Consider the following 15,611-nt stretch of genomic DNA (forward strand, 5'->3'; position numbering starts at 1 on the left):
TGGATTTGCATCATTCAGAAGCAAAATTTGCATATTGGTGGGCTCCGAACATTATCTAATTCCTGTGTGGTGGTCTAGAGAATAGTGTTTTGGTTTGGTCTGCTAGCTTGTTGCACTCAGAAAACTTTGTATATCCTACTTTATTCATTTATTAAACAACATTTTAAAGTGTCTGTTTCCCAATAAATATCCTACTATCCAATGACTGAAGTATAAATACAAAAATATCTCTGGCTTCCAAGTGAAAATAAAAGTGGCTTTGTCAGAGGTTCAAAAAATTTTTCAAAGAGAAAATGCAGGAAGTGTGCTGGATTTAAGGCCTTAGCAGTGTGGTCCCTAGGTTGTTTTCCCTCTCACGTTTGTATTGCTCCATGCAGCTGTCCAGACTCTGACACAGTCAGCTTTTCAACTTGGTGATAAACTCAGTGAGCCCCTGGTGAGCCGAGTCCTTGCACCAGATAACAATCTGAAAGAATGAAAAGTAAAGAGATTACAAATGAGGTATTTGTTTGCCAAAAGGAGGTGTGTAAAGGAAGGGGTGCTCTTCTCTCTAACAAATCAAAGAGGTAGTCAGTAGGGGCTGCAGCCACTGGCTCAGTGGTTAAGAGTGCTCCCTGAACTTGCAAGGGGACCCGAGTTCTGTTCCCAGCACTCACTTTCTGCTCACAGCTGCCAGAACTCTTCTAGTTCCAGAGGACTTGACCCTTTTCTGGCCTCCAAGGGCCACCCACGTGCATGTGGCGTGCACATGCAGGGACAAATAAATCTTACAAAAAGGGAAGAATAACAAAAATCACATTATTATAGTGAATACAATCATGACTTGCAACCTTCATGAGGTCAAATCTCAATTTGAGCTGGAGACTCAGTGAGAATCTGAGAAGTATGACTGTACTTGTGAGACATTTTAAAACTTAAAAACAAGTATCTGAGTAATTCCCGCACATGGCTTAAAGGTAAGTTGCACTGAGAAATCAAATCTTTTGCCTTTATCTACTCTGAGACTCTCTGACACCTTTTTGACTTAATCTTTGTTTTCTTAATAATATGCTTAAATATTTTATTGACTTCCTATTATTGATAATGAAGATTTAATGTTTTATATAATGCTAATTCTTCCCCTCCTATCACCTAAATATAAATCCATAACTTCTTGGCTCTCATAATTTACCTTATTATGACCATGTACCTATTTTTTGTTAACAGTGCCTCAAGATTATTCACTGTTTATTCCCATTGCTTTTATGTGTATTCTATGACATTGTAAGTTATTTATTCATATGCTACAAGAAATTCTAAGATATCTTTGAAAAAATTTTCTCCCCAAACATACCATAATTCTTGAACATTTTAAAAGTTTGCCTTTGCCTTATTTTCCTGGAGGAAACCTTCCAGAAGCTACAGTTTTGCTCAACTGTCGACTGCTTAGTTCTCCACACTGCCTCTGCTGTTGGTGTCTCTCATCCGTGTTAGATCCATTCTCTTGGAACTCACTTCTTTTGGTCCACTTCCCTGTGTGTGAGATGTGCATGGTGCAGCTGCATCCTCATCACACACGCTATGCTGGGGCAGCTTGGGAAGCATTGCTGAGAAGCTGTCTGTCTAACCCTCACAGGGAAGGGGAGTCAGTGTGGGTGAGCAGAGAACCTTTTTCTGTAAGGTTTTTCTTCTCTGAGATTGAAAGGCTTTCGTGGTTGCTGTCTCTTGACTTGGGGAGCTGTTGTTAAAATTGATAGCGTAATTCTTGGTAGTTGACTTATGACCTGTTCTTTCTCTTCTCGAGGTCTTTATATTCACTTATTCTTGATGTTTTGAAGTTTATAATAATGTGTCACGATGTGAGTCTCTCCATCCTTTTGGGTACACAGTGGGCCTTTTCAGTGTGGAAGCGCCATTTACTTTCTGGAAATTCCCCTTCATTATGTCTGTGTTTTTAATGGACTCCTTTAGTTCTGCAGTTTCTGTTACATGCTTGAATCTCCACAATTGAATTATTTATTTTCTTACTTTAAGATCCTCTTTTCCATCTTTGTTTGGGGTGAGGTAAGAGCCTTTCCTGAGTTACTCTTCCAAACATTTTCATTTCTGTTTATCTGGATGTTGCCCCTCCTCACTCTGATTCTTCTTCTTCTTCTTCCTTATAAGAAGCCGCATCTTGTTCGTGTTTCCTGGGTGCGCATCCTGTTCTAACCTCGATAAAGGCAAGAATAATATTTTGAGCTTTTCTTCTTGTGCTGTTTTTTTTCTTTCAAGTTTTCTTTGTTTTGATCTGATTTTCATATTCTAGATATTCTTTGAGAATCTACAGTTGTTTCTATTATCACTTAAAAATAAGACAGTAAAAAAACATTTGGGAATTATTTTCATGTAGGCCTGACAACTGAGATGCTTCATGTGAGGATGTGGAAGGACAGACCTGGCCAACTGCCTGGTTACAACCCAGTTATCTGGACCCATGGAATGTCTTTAGAGAGGACCCTTCCCCCACTTTTACATGTGTAATAAAATCATGATGGTTACCACTGTTGAAGTCCAGTGAAAAAGAGTCTGGGACGAAGGGATTGTTTCCTAGTGTGTTATGTAGATCTCTTGGGATTCCCTTACTCTGAATATGGTGCCTCCACACCTGTGATGGGGTCATATTTCAAAATCATCAATCTCTACTTTCCTATTATGGTCTCAGAGTTTCTTACACAAATTCTTAGCTACTCCCTACTGTCCCAACACCCCAATTTGAAATCCCAAGAATCCAGTGAACTAGTCCCTCCCATTTCTGAGCCCTTCAGGACTTTTCCCTGAGCTGACCTATTGCCTGTGGTTGTCTGCCTCTGCAAGCCTTGGAGTTCACTTTTTCAGCCCCTCTATGCATGAAGAAAAAAGAAAATCTCTTAACGTCATTCGCCTGCTGCTGTCTCTTCTACTCACCCACTTCTGCAGACTTGAACCATACTTTCTTCTTTTCCTCAGAAAGATCTTGAAGATTGAATGAAAAAAAAAACTGTGACTTTCTACAATTTCAGTTATTTCTTAAATTTTAACACAGCTAAGATGAGCACTTCATCAACAATTTTAATGTGCATCTTAAAGTTTCATTTCTCACTTTATAAACAAGTTTGCACTGATCAGTTTATACAGAATGAATGTGTTACTTACATTAATAAAACTTTAGAGAAACAATTGTTGCTTTTAACATATCCACTGTGCCAAAGGTGTTTTAAGACCCAGGTGTTCTGGAACCATAACCCAGGTCTATGTCAGATTATACTGCTAAGCAGTTATGTGACCTTGGATGAATTCCTGAAATACCATGAGCTTCATTACTAGCAGATAAATGGAGATAAGAGTCACCTTGTAAGTGGTTTAGGGCAAATGAAATGAGATAACACGTGCAAGGTGTTTGGATGGTGACAGTGCAATACATTTTCCTAGAACGGAAGACCACAGTCTAGACCCACTTCTCTTCCCATATCCTCGGGGATTTGTAAAAGTAAAAGCAACTGATCATAAATCATTTCCTTTAGTTCTCTAACTCAGTGACCTGGAGCCGGGAAGCTTACATTTGAGTCACGATTTTGGCACTGTTTGGAAGTGACTGAAACAAACCTTACAAAAGTAATATAGGGAGATTGAGTAGTTAATCTGGTCATTTTATACAAATTGGCAAGGAAAAAAAGTTACGGTGAGCACTATTTAATCTTTCTTACAATCCTGGTAGTTTTATTTTAAATGATAACTTTTAAAGATTGTTTTTATATATTTATTTTAAATGTCATATATGCATGTGATACATTTTGATCCTAACAACCCACCCTGTACCTTCTTCAAACTCTTTCCAGGACCCATCAACCCATGTATCTCTCAACTTCAAGAATTCTTTTAAAATTTTATTATTATTAATTGCCATGAACCCAATTAATGCTGACAATGTAGGAATGGATGTGGGAAAATCACTTCAATTTTTTAAAAATTTGGTGTAAGTGCAGCATCAGAAAGAATATATTGGTAAGACGTGGATGGCCAAGATGTATGAAAAGTTAAAATATTGAGAAGTAGTTAGAACTAATATATATCCACTTAGATTTTAATAGTAAGAGTTAACTCTACAACTTGTTAGGCTCTAAAACTTGATAACATCTTTTTAAAAAATCACTTAAATTACAATTGCTAAGAAATATAAAACATTTCTAAGCTTTCAGGGATAATCATATATGGCCCTGTTTCTCCGACTTGGAATGGGATGTTGACAGGTCTGCATCTGAAAAACAAATGTAGATTCTTGTGCTACCACATCTGGTTTTTAAGGCATGGAGTGTACACCCCATGAATCAATTACAAATTATAATTACTGTATTTACAGAGACTGGGATATAAGTCCTAGTGTTATCAATCATCTGAGACTGGTCCCCCCCCCCCCAGCCCAGCCCTCCTTCATCCATCCCTCAACTGTGTTCATTTTTTCCTTTTCTGCTTTGGAGAAGGGGCAGTCCAACAGGATGGCACATGTAGTGATTGTCAGGCTTGGGTGCCTGGGTCAGGAGAATCTCTCAAGGCCGGGAATTTGAGGCTAGGCTAGAAAGAATAGTAAGATCCCACTTCTAAAATAAAAACAAAAACAAGACAAAATAATGTGACACTTGAGCTAAGTCCTGTTGGGGGGTAAACCCTAGTGTGGGTAGATACTCTCAGTGGGACTTTGAGTGGGATTTTAAAAACTGACAAGCTTTGGTGATGAAAAAGTTTACAAAGTAAAAACAGCCAGAGTGGAGGATGCTGTGGTATAAGCAAGCGGCTGTTCGTGGACGAAGGTGTGTGTGAGAGAGAGCATTGCTTCCAGAACCTCTTTAGCTATGACACCAAGTTCAAGTTCAAAGATTCCCCAAGACCACATCCAGCTTCAAAACACTAGAAAAACTCACAAAAATTACAGAAATCTATTAAATTCACCATGAATTTTTATCATTGCAAAAGTAGCTGATTAAACTTAGTCCAGGGATGGAAGGTTCAGAAACTGAAAGCCCACTAGGCCCAAGAGCTGAGAGCTCCAAGTGAGCCCAGTAAGCTTGGGGACCAAGAGAAGATGCGTTTGCCTGGAATAGACTAAGGAAGTGAGGTGAGCGGTAAGACAGGAACCCATGACTCAGATCTCGTGCATCACACAAAGCCATTGTAGGGTTTGAACCAGAGGTGTGTCATAATCTCAGGTATGCTCTAGAAAGATCAGGTTGGCTGCCTATGTGGTTGTGGGACTCTAAAGTATGAAAAATGAAGTTTGGGGAAATATGTTGAGTTAGAACTGCTTTGGGGACATGTAATTTCTCCTAGATAAATTCGGCAGAGAGTTGGAGATGCAAAGCCAGAAGCGAGGCCTGTGAGTCAGAATATGTGGTCGCTGCAGCTATGGTTTGTTGAATGACGTCACTGGGCCTGCTGTTTACAGTAAATAGGGCATGGCTGTTGTCTTGGTGACACCACCATTTATTCTACATTTAAGAGGCAGATAGAGGAGGGGGTACAGTCTATTCTGTTTTTAGGTAAAGCAAGATATGTTACTGAAAGTCACTGGGGTAAGGGCTCGACTCTGAGATCGTATCCAATGGACGACTCCACACTCCCGTGTTGAGTGGCCTTGGGCATAGAATTTAACTCCAACTTCTCCTAAGTGCAGGACAGGAGTGATAGTAGGTCCTGCTCAAACGGTTGTGAGAACTATGAAAACGTTCTCAGAGAAGTGCTAGGCACGTAGGGAGAATTTAGTGCATGTCATCATGTTCCTTAAGAAATGAGGCAACTGGAGTGCCTTGTCCATAACCTATTTTTTTTTCAAATGGTAACTGATTTCTTCACTGATATGAATTAATGATCTGATTTGATTTTGTGGTTTTTCTATATATATATATATATATATATATATATATATATATATATATATATATATATATATATATACCTGTCTCTCTCCCTCTCTCTCTCTCTCTCTCTCTCTCTCTCTATATATATATATATATATATATATATATATATATATATATATATATACCTGTCTCTCCCTCCCTCTTTCTCTATATATACTTCTTTACTTTCCTGTCTTCTTCTCTTTGCTACTGTTTTTCTCAATCTCTCTTAAATGTGCCTTCTATTGTTGAGTTCCCTAATCTCTTTCCTGTCCACTTCTGCCCCAAAATGTGCTTAGTCTGTGACAGATTAAAACCAGGATGCTGTGTAACTCTGCCTGGGGAGTTCATATCTATCCACCTCATATTTGGAGATGATAACAGACAAACAAACAACCCTACCCAAAGTCTAGCTTAATGAGCAAAGGCGTTTCCATGGTAACATACAGGCGTGTAGAGGATGCAGGCAGTGCATCACCAACAAGCCCACCCCAGCATGGGTGATGACTCAGAACAGCTGCATCCTGGAGTCCCTTGTGTAGCTTTGAAACAGTCCCCCACCAAAGAGTCTCTTCCTTCTTAGTATGTGTGCGTGAAAAGGCCCTTCCTCTGCCTTGGGAGGCCTGTGATCCTTCAGAGCTCCCTTTGTCCCTCCAGAAGGAAATGTTTCATTTCAGAGGAAACAACTTCACAAGGAATGGATGCCAGTTTAACTAGAGAGTATTCCTCACCATGCAGTTTCATTGGGGGAGAAGTAATCCTGCTATGGTTACTTAGTGAGGTCTGTGAAAGTGATGTATGGAGAACATGGCAGCCATCAGGCCATGGGATGATCTTGAGGTCAGATCGATGACTCCAGGTCGGCTGTTTACTAGTTGTATGACCTTGATTCCATTATATCGTTTCTGTTTCCTGGCCTCACCATTTGTGAAGTGAGCAGAGGCTTCAATTTTCTTTTAGACTTATTTTATTTTACATATGTAAGTGTTTTGCCTGCATGTATGTTTCTGCACCAGGTACCAGACACATGCTGAGATCAGAAGAGGGCATCAGCTCCATGAAACTGCAGTTATTGATGGTTGGAAGCCACCGTGTGGTTGCTGGGAACCACACCTAGGTGCTTCCTCCACAAGAGTGACATGTGTTCTTTATTGCTGAACCATTGCTCTAAGCTCTGGGCATAGACTAAGTAAAACGAAACTTTAATACATTATCTTCCCATTTCTGCTTGTGCTTGCCATACAGCAGAAACAGGCTAGACAGAACAAGTAAATATGGAACTTGTCAATTTAGGGAGAAAAAAATGAGATGTGAAATCTACAAGGGCTAAAATATGAAGGAAAACAGAGATGGCACATAGATGGCACAATACAACTCAACAGTAACATCCAAGAAAGCGGGAGCAGAAACAAAACCTCCAAGAGGAAGAACTGAATATTTAACCCTAGCAAGAGGAAGTGCTGGGGCGGGGGCGGGGAGGGGGTATCTAAGCAGGGTAGATGCTGCCCGGGAAAAGGACAAGACAGAAATGAAGATTCTATAATTGGCAACATGAGGGAGAGCTCAGAAAATAAAAAAAATCTACTTCCCAAGGTTGTGGATTCATTCTGAAGCTTGAACAAATAAGATTGAGCCCAGAGGAAGGAGAATGAGATAGGTAGAGCTGGCTGAGCATGTCCTCCTGGGTTAGCATGGTTCACAGACAGGGGGAACATAAAGGGATAATTTTAGAAAGAAGATGCTGGTCACACTGAGGGAGTTTGGAGAGCTAAAAGGCACGGTCCTCTTCTTATAGCATCTCTATGCTGGATATGCTTGGCTGGGAAATAAGAGGCCAGTAAAAGGATTTGATGCAACTCTAAGTAGAAAGACACCAAATAAAAATGCAAACAAATGTGTAACACGAATCTTAAATGGTCTTATTAATAAAAAACCAACCAGGAGCCAAATATTGGGGTGCATTTTGAAAGACCGAAGAAGCAGAAAAAGCCACAGCTAACATCACCTCACCAACTCCTCATTGGATCCTGTTTCCACGAATCTTCAGATTGAAAGCTTCTGAGTCCTCATCTGAATGGATCTCAGCTGAACTGCTGCTAAAAGCCTAAAAGCTTAAAAGTCTAAAAAGCCACTAGCTTTTAGTCCTCATGCCTTATATACCTTTCTGCTTCCTGCCATCACCTCATGGGATTAAAGGCGTGGGTCTTTCCCAAGCAAGACTTGAGATCTCAAGTCCTGGAATTAAAGGTGTGTGTCACCATGCCGGACTGTTTCCAGTGTGGCCTTGAACTCACAAAGATCCAGATGGATATCTGCCTCCAAATGCTAGGATTAAAGGCATGTGCTACCACTGCCTAACCTCTATGTTTAATATAGTGGCTTTTCTGTTCTCTGACCCCCAGATAAGTTAATTGGGGTGCACAATATATCACACAAATGTACCAAAAAAGGCCAATGCACACAAAAATATTGCTATGAGACAGTTAGATATTCTGACTGCTTATTTTTTTAAAAAAAAGGAAAAACTCAAGCCATATCACCTCTGTGAAGAAAGACAATGAAGCAGGAACATAAAAAGTCAGGGAAAATGAAGAGCTGGAAAGAAGTTAAAATAGATTTGAGTTGTGGGTTTGTGGAGCCCAAAAGTCATAGAAATAAAACCTTACAGACTGAGATAACATTAGAAAGAACATAAAGGGAAATTACACAGTGCAGGAGACACTGTAAAAACAGAAATGGATCTAACTAATAAATTAAGAAATTTCTAATGGATTGCTTGTATAAAGGTAAAGAAATAGAGAATACAGGAAGTGAACAGTGAAGTCTAACCCCATGGGGCATATTAAAGTCCCCACAAATGACTTTGCAGGTGCTTATGAAAAATTATTGGGATTGAAAAAATATTCAGGCTAAAATCAGTTTTTACCACTCTCTGGTCACATTGTTGTGAGGTCAGACTTTTGTAACAACCAGACAGCAAAGTAAAATATAAAACTTGTAACAGGAACATTAAAAAGACAGGAAATACACAAACATAGTTTCTGGAAAACCAGCAATGAAAACAGCATCTATGAACTCTAGAAGATATGACTAACGCATTGCTCAGATAGATGCTTAATTTGTAACCAAGTAACTCAACTTCCCAAATTAGAAAAGAAAAGTAGAAAAAGTTTAGGTTAAAGCCTGATACTAACTCATTATATAGCAAATAAACAACAAAAGAAAAGTAAACCAAAAGGCTTCATTTTTGAGATGATCATAAGTGTCATTATCTTAGGAATAGATCTAAATATTCAAATCAGAAAGGGAAGTAAAGAATCACAAAAATATGTCACCAGAAAAGGACCATGAAGATTTCTGAGTAGTAATTTCCTTCATGAAATTTATTGTTTCTTATAAAAACACAAACTTTAGGTTGTTTGTATTTTTATAGATAAGTGACTCCAGGTGCAGTCATGAGTTAGGGCTTAACACAAAACAGAGGAGGCTGAACACTGAGGACTCAGTGAAAAGCCCACCTGTGAGTTCTATGAAGTCATGAGAAACAGAGAGATGATTCCAGAATCATTTACATGTACTTAATTATTAAGCTTAGTTAATGTTCCACATGATAATGAAATTGTAATCTGATAGGCATAGGACAATAAGGCAAAAACGTTGGCTTCGCTGAACGTGTATTGATGCTTGAATTCTACCTGAATCATTAGTGGAGAATGCAACCAAGCGTGAAAGAACGGCACACAACAGCAAGCAGACTGTCTCAGGAACTCATTCTCAGTTCAGGAACAGAGAGCTTATTGAAGGATAACTGTTCAAAGCCATCTGACTCCTTCCCAAGTAATTCACTATAAATACTACAATACAGCAGAAATGGAGGAGGCATCCTGAAGTACCACTAAGATATCATGAATACATATCCATTCTTACGTTTTCAGAGTAATACACTTCCTCATAAGATCTCATTTTAATAGAATCAAATTACTGGTTGAAACAGAGGCATTCTTGCAAGGCAGGTTTTCTCAGGACAAAGACCAACCCTTGATCTCACATTAGAGACTTAATCTTGTGTCTGACTGACTGACTTACTTGACACATAATGTGTCCATAATGATTTTGAATAATGAATAATGATTTTCACAGACTCTATGGCAATTTATACTTTAAATTTAAACACTGTAATTTTCAAAGAAGTGACTTTGTCCTGGGACTGAGATATGAGCACTGGGCAAGAATCCCTCAAGTCACAGATTGGCATGGCACACACTATAAGAGTGTGAGTTTTGTTAAGGATTGGTGATAAGTACAGTTAACAAATATATCTGGTAAGTAATTTATTTTGCATCTGAAAACAAACAATCATGTTGTGAATTATAGTAAAAAATTTTACATTAGTTATAATGAAATACCATAAAAGAGCAAAGGTTTTTTTTTTTTTCCAAATTATATGCTATTGCTTTAAAATGGGCCACTGAATCTTTGGGGGAACTTAAATTACTGCATTATTGTTGAAAATATTTTTATGGAAAAGTTTGAGAATCACTATTACATAATATCTTAGATGTAAACAGTTATTCCCTTTGTAATTGCTACAACGATTTCATTAACAGCTGGTAATTGTACTCACTCACGAGAGTGTTTGTACGTATCTCTATGAGAAAGCATTTTCATTATAGTACTAGATTACACGTGAATAGTGTTCCGTAATTCTTCATTGTGATGCATAGTTGTCAGACTTGGGCCTCGGAGTTGCTCTTCATGCTTTAGTATTTGCCATAAACAGAAGCTGTCAAGTATCTACTGCTTTGCCACAAAAGGAAAATTAATGGTGCCGAACATTCCTAGCTAATTTCAACTTTTCTTATTGTCCTTTACATATTACAATTCTTTGCTACTTTTACCCAGAGATTATTACAAGCACACATAGATGCAGATGGGATCCTAGAATCACACCTTTGACTAAGCTGGCTGTAGTTTTAAGAAAGATCCATTTATTATTTAATGAACGGCATGAAAAGCTATATGGCTCTAAAGACTATATGAAATCTGATTGCTTTCTGGTGGGACAAGCTCATTCATTCAGAAATTTGAGAACTCTCTGAAAGGAAATAGTAGAAGTGTAATAATGAATCAGACAGAACCTGCCTTTCAGGACTTTATAATTGAGTGAGAAAGGCAAGCAGGTCACTCCTGGAGATAATATAATGAACAATAGATTTTTAATTTTTTGTTGTTTTTTGTTTGTTTGTTTGTTTGTTTTTTGAGACAGAGTTTCTCTGTGTAGCTTTGCGCCTTTCCTGGAACTCACTTTGTAGAGCATGCTGGCCTTAAACTCACAGAGTTCCGCTTGGCTCTGCCTCCCTAGTGCTGGGATTAAAGGCGAGCGCCGCTACCGCCTGGCTATGAACAATAGATTTTTAAATCCACAATTATATTAAAGCCATATTCTAGAAACAACACATTACATAAAAATATTGAAAAGGAGTCTACAAATTGGGTAAAAATCATTGAAGAGAACTGGAAATGTGAATGACAGAGAAATGTGGAGGAGACAGAGAAAAAGAACGATGTTCAAAACCAAGCAAATTTAAATCTCCTTTTATGCATCACTCAAGAATCTGGGTAAGCAAGGTACTTTAAGTGTGATATATAATTAAAGTATTAGTCACAGAAAGCTTCAGTTAAATTCCCAGAAGTTTGAAAAATTAGAATTTAAGTGATGGCGTGAACTTAATTTATAAAAAGAATTGTGAGTTACAAGCTACTCTCATCAACAGTGTCTCAGTTTTGTCCAAACATAGATGTCATTAAATGTTAAGTTATAAGTTCAGGACCTGAGTGACGTTTCAGAAGCTGTGAATGTGCATTTATAGTGAAGGATCAAGAGTTCAAATAAAACGGACAAGAGCAAAGGAGCCAAACTGGTTTTTAAATTATTTGGGGGGGGGGGCTAAAATATAGTGATGTGGGGATGGGGGGGGGGTTGGGTGCACACTTGCTTCATTCAAATTATTGGACATAAAGTCTCTCTTACTAGTGTTTGTTACCTAGAAATCACTTGTTGATAGAGCATGCTTATATTGATTAGAAAAAAGTTTTGTTTTTATACTCAAGCATTTGTATGGATATATAAGTAAGATCTTTTCTACCTTCCTCTCTCTTCATTTCCAGGCATAGATATTCTTCATCGACTAGGCCTTGGAGGAAAAGATGTAAGATATGCATCCTCAGTGACTGCTGTGCCATCGTCACCCACACCATTACCTCAGAGGGTCCAATTAACAGAATTTGGTGTCATTTTAAAAAACAATGCTTATATTGAGTCACCTCTTGTAAACATTTTACCAGTTAGCTTAAGACAGCCACTGACAATATTGATTGGCTTGCAATCTCGTAAAGTAAACAATGCATTTCTCTTCAGCATTCGCAATAACAACAGGCTGCATTTAGGAGTCCAGTTACTACCTAAGAAACTAATCGTGCATGTTGGCGGAAAGCAATCAGTCGTTTTCAACTACAGTGTCCATGATGAGCGATGGCATTCGTTTGCCATCACTGTCAAAGATCGAGTTGTCTCCATGTTTGCTGAATGTGGAAAGAGATATTTTAGTGGAGAGACTACTTCAGCAGCTCAGACCTTTGACTCTCATAGTGTGTTCACCTTGGGAAGTATGAATAATAATTCTATCCACTTTGAAGGAACAGTGTGTCAGTTGGATATTATTCCTTCCACAGCAGCATCTGCTGACTATTGCAGATACATGAAACAGCAATGTCCCCGAGCAGACACATCCCAAACTGAAACCAGCCTTCCTCACACAGCAGTAATGCCAACCAGACACCCTGAGCACACTGCCTTGCCCAAAGGATTTGGTGAAGCAGAATTGCCACAGAAGGCATTCACAGAACATGCTCCCTTGCCCAAAGGATTTGGTGAAATGGAATTGCCACAGAAGACATTCTCTGATAGCAAAAACATTCCAAATATCAGAAATAATGATTCTTCCACAGTACATAAAAGCCAAGAGCACCAGATATCAAGGTCCCAGTTAACATCTTTCCTTTCAGAAAACGTATCAGCTGTGACTATCCCAAACTACAGAATTCAAGCTAAAAATGTAATCATCAAGGAAGAGGAAAACTTAAACCTGTCAGTTTCTCATCATCACCGTAGTGAGGCAAGAATAAATACAGAGGAGAAATTTAGCCTTCTCTTAGCTGGACCAGACAACATCACTCAACATGATGAGGAAGCAGCTGGCCGGGCCCTGCCTAAGCAGGCAACATCTAGCATTGTACACGCAGATCAAGAGGCCATGACACATCACAAGAAGGCTATCCCAACAAACCTACACACCAATGAACTCATGGAAATGGAACAGAGTGTAAATACCACCCTGTATAGAGTGACACATGGGCCCTCTCTGGATAACCGCCTTGAACTAAAGAAGGAAGGTGAAGTTTACCCGGATGCTACTTACACCACCGAAAATAGCTATGAAGCCCAGCCTTACGATTACTATTATTATGAGGATTACAATGCAATGCTTGACATGGAGTATCTGAGAGGGCCTAAAGGGGACACTGGACCTCCTGTAAGTTGGATTTTTCCTTTTAAACTATGTCATAATGTACTAACTTACCTTGTATTTCAGAGAGTGTCTGGACCACACAACAAAGGATAGACCAGAGCTGTCTAAAAAAAAATGTACCCTGCCACAGTGGGTGACAGCATGCTTGTTCTAGCAAATCAGCCAGAGTGCAAACCTGTCTCAAATTATATATTTTTTTTAATTGGCAGGTTGAAAAGTTACCTAATTCTTGGTGAAGAGGTGGAGAAACTATATGGTTTTCTAATTCAGTTGAAATCCAACCAAGAATTTTAACTGCAAAGTATAAATTTATATTCTTTATAAAAAACAAAAACATGGGCTCAATGCCTAGTTATGTTAAAAGGATATATAAAAGTTATATTATAGAAAAATATAGTAAGTATATTCATTAAGTATGCCTTTATCAAAATAACATCAAATGGATTAGTAAAGTATATTATTTGTTTTTTAGATAGGTGTTGTTTTTGTAGATAAATGCTAGAAAAAAAACAGTTTGTTTTCAATCTCAATTGATGTTATCAATCTCAGTGACATATTTTCATTTCCATGGTGAATAATGTATTTCATTATCTCTTTAATGATGTAGTCAACTTACAAATGGATTAATATAAGCTCTACTTACTTAATATAAAAATACACAGTCAATCTACTTTGGGTAGAAAAAATCAGCCTAATTAATGGAGAACCTCAAGACAATCTACTAATACACAAACCAAGTTGTGGAACATTGGTCTGAACTTTCCAGCTCTGAATTTCTTCCATTATGCAGGTACAATTAGAGATCATCCCTTCTGTAATCACTTAAGATATCATTTGAAATTAGTGTTGTTTGTGTTTTGCCTTTGATATTTGTATACTTATGCCTGTATGTCTTTAGAATTTTATTTCAGAATTGTAAGCATGTTAAATATGTCCTAAGGCACTGCTTTTTATTGGTATTTTTATTGTCTTATGTGTGTGGATGTTTTGCCTGCATGTGTCTCTGTACCACATGTTTGTCTGGTGGCCATGGAGGCCACAAGAGAGCATTCAGTCCCCTGGAGTTACAGGCTATTGTGAACCACCACATGGGTGCTGAGAATCAAACCCAGGTCTTCTGTAAGAACATCAAGTACTCTCAACTGCTGAGCCATCTCTCTAACACTATCAAGACACTTCTTAATTTCATAAAAATACAACTTGAATCATCTAGAAACCAGAAACTGAGATAAGATGATGCCATGTCCTTGGCTGGTGTTTCCTTGTGTTTATTACTTGAGGCGGTTATAATCTCAATGACTCTTCCTAAAGCACACTGTTGGAGTTACAATAAATCCAATAGATGCACTGATATATAGAGTTAGCCCCTTCTGGTACTTATAAAGAACTGTAAGTGGCCACCTGCTTCCCTCGGAAAGTCAGTGTAGTGGGGTGAGTGAGCATTAATCTCCTAATCTGTTCTGTAAAGCCCCAAGTCCTTATTCCATCTGGATTTATAAAGCAATAAAATGTTCAACAAATATTTTATTAGTCTCTGCAGAGCTTGAGGCACAAGCACAGCTTCTTTGTTCTAAAGGAGCCCACATTTCAACAAGAAAAATTAGGTATTGTGTAACTGTATCTTGTTGTGAAACAAGATACACACTATTGGGTGCTAGAGAGATTGCTCGGTGTTAGGAGATAGTACTGCTTCTTTCCTTAGTTCAGTTACTAGCACTCACCTTGGGCAGTTCACAACCACCTATAACTCCAACTCCAAGGTAATCTGAATCCTCTGGCCAGTGAAACCACTGCACTTAAGTGTGAATACACACACACACACACACACACACACACACACACACACACACTTAAAATAATAAAACAAATTATATGCACCTGAAAGACATAGTCTCATATGTGGGGTGAAAAATCATATTTTGGAGCTGATCTCTAGGAAAGGTCCTGTATAGATCACTGCGTTAGGTTCTTACAACAAAGTTGTATAGGACTGGGCCTTAAGGAATAAATATTTTGATAGATGAGAAAGGCAGATTTCCCTTCTTAACGTGGGAAGGCAGAGTGGTAACTGTCACCATCGATGTGGATGATGCTCTAACTAGCGCTTCATATGCGATCTCTTGACAGAGCT

At 38.5% G+C, this 15,611-nt stretch overlaps 1 protein-coding gene across 4 annotated transcripts in view; it reads left to right on the forward strand.

The window, feature by feature from the left end:
• Positions 1-15,611, forward strand: part of Col24a1 (collagen type XXIV alpha 1 chain) — a 259,667-nt gene that overhangs the window by 7,460 nt on the left and 236,596 nt on the right. For all 4 annotated transcript variants that reach the window (XM_036190194.1, XM_036190198.1, XM_036190196.1 and 1 more), the window contains one exon: positions 12,060-13,483. In XM_036190194.1, coding sequence (XP_036046087.1) covers positions 12,060-13,483 — 1,424 coding nt within the window. The remainder of the gene's footprint in view (positions 1-12,059; positions 13,484-15,611) is intronic.

This window comes from Onychomys torridus, chromosome 6, assembly GCF_903995425.1.
Source record: "Onychomys torridus chromosome 6, mOncTor1.1, whole genome shotgun sequence".
NCBI lineage: Eukaryota > Metazoa > Chordata > Mammalia > Rodentia > Cricetidae > Onychomys > Onychomys torridus.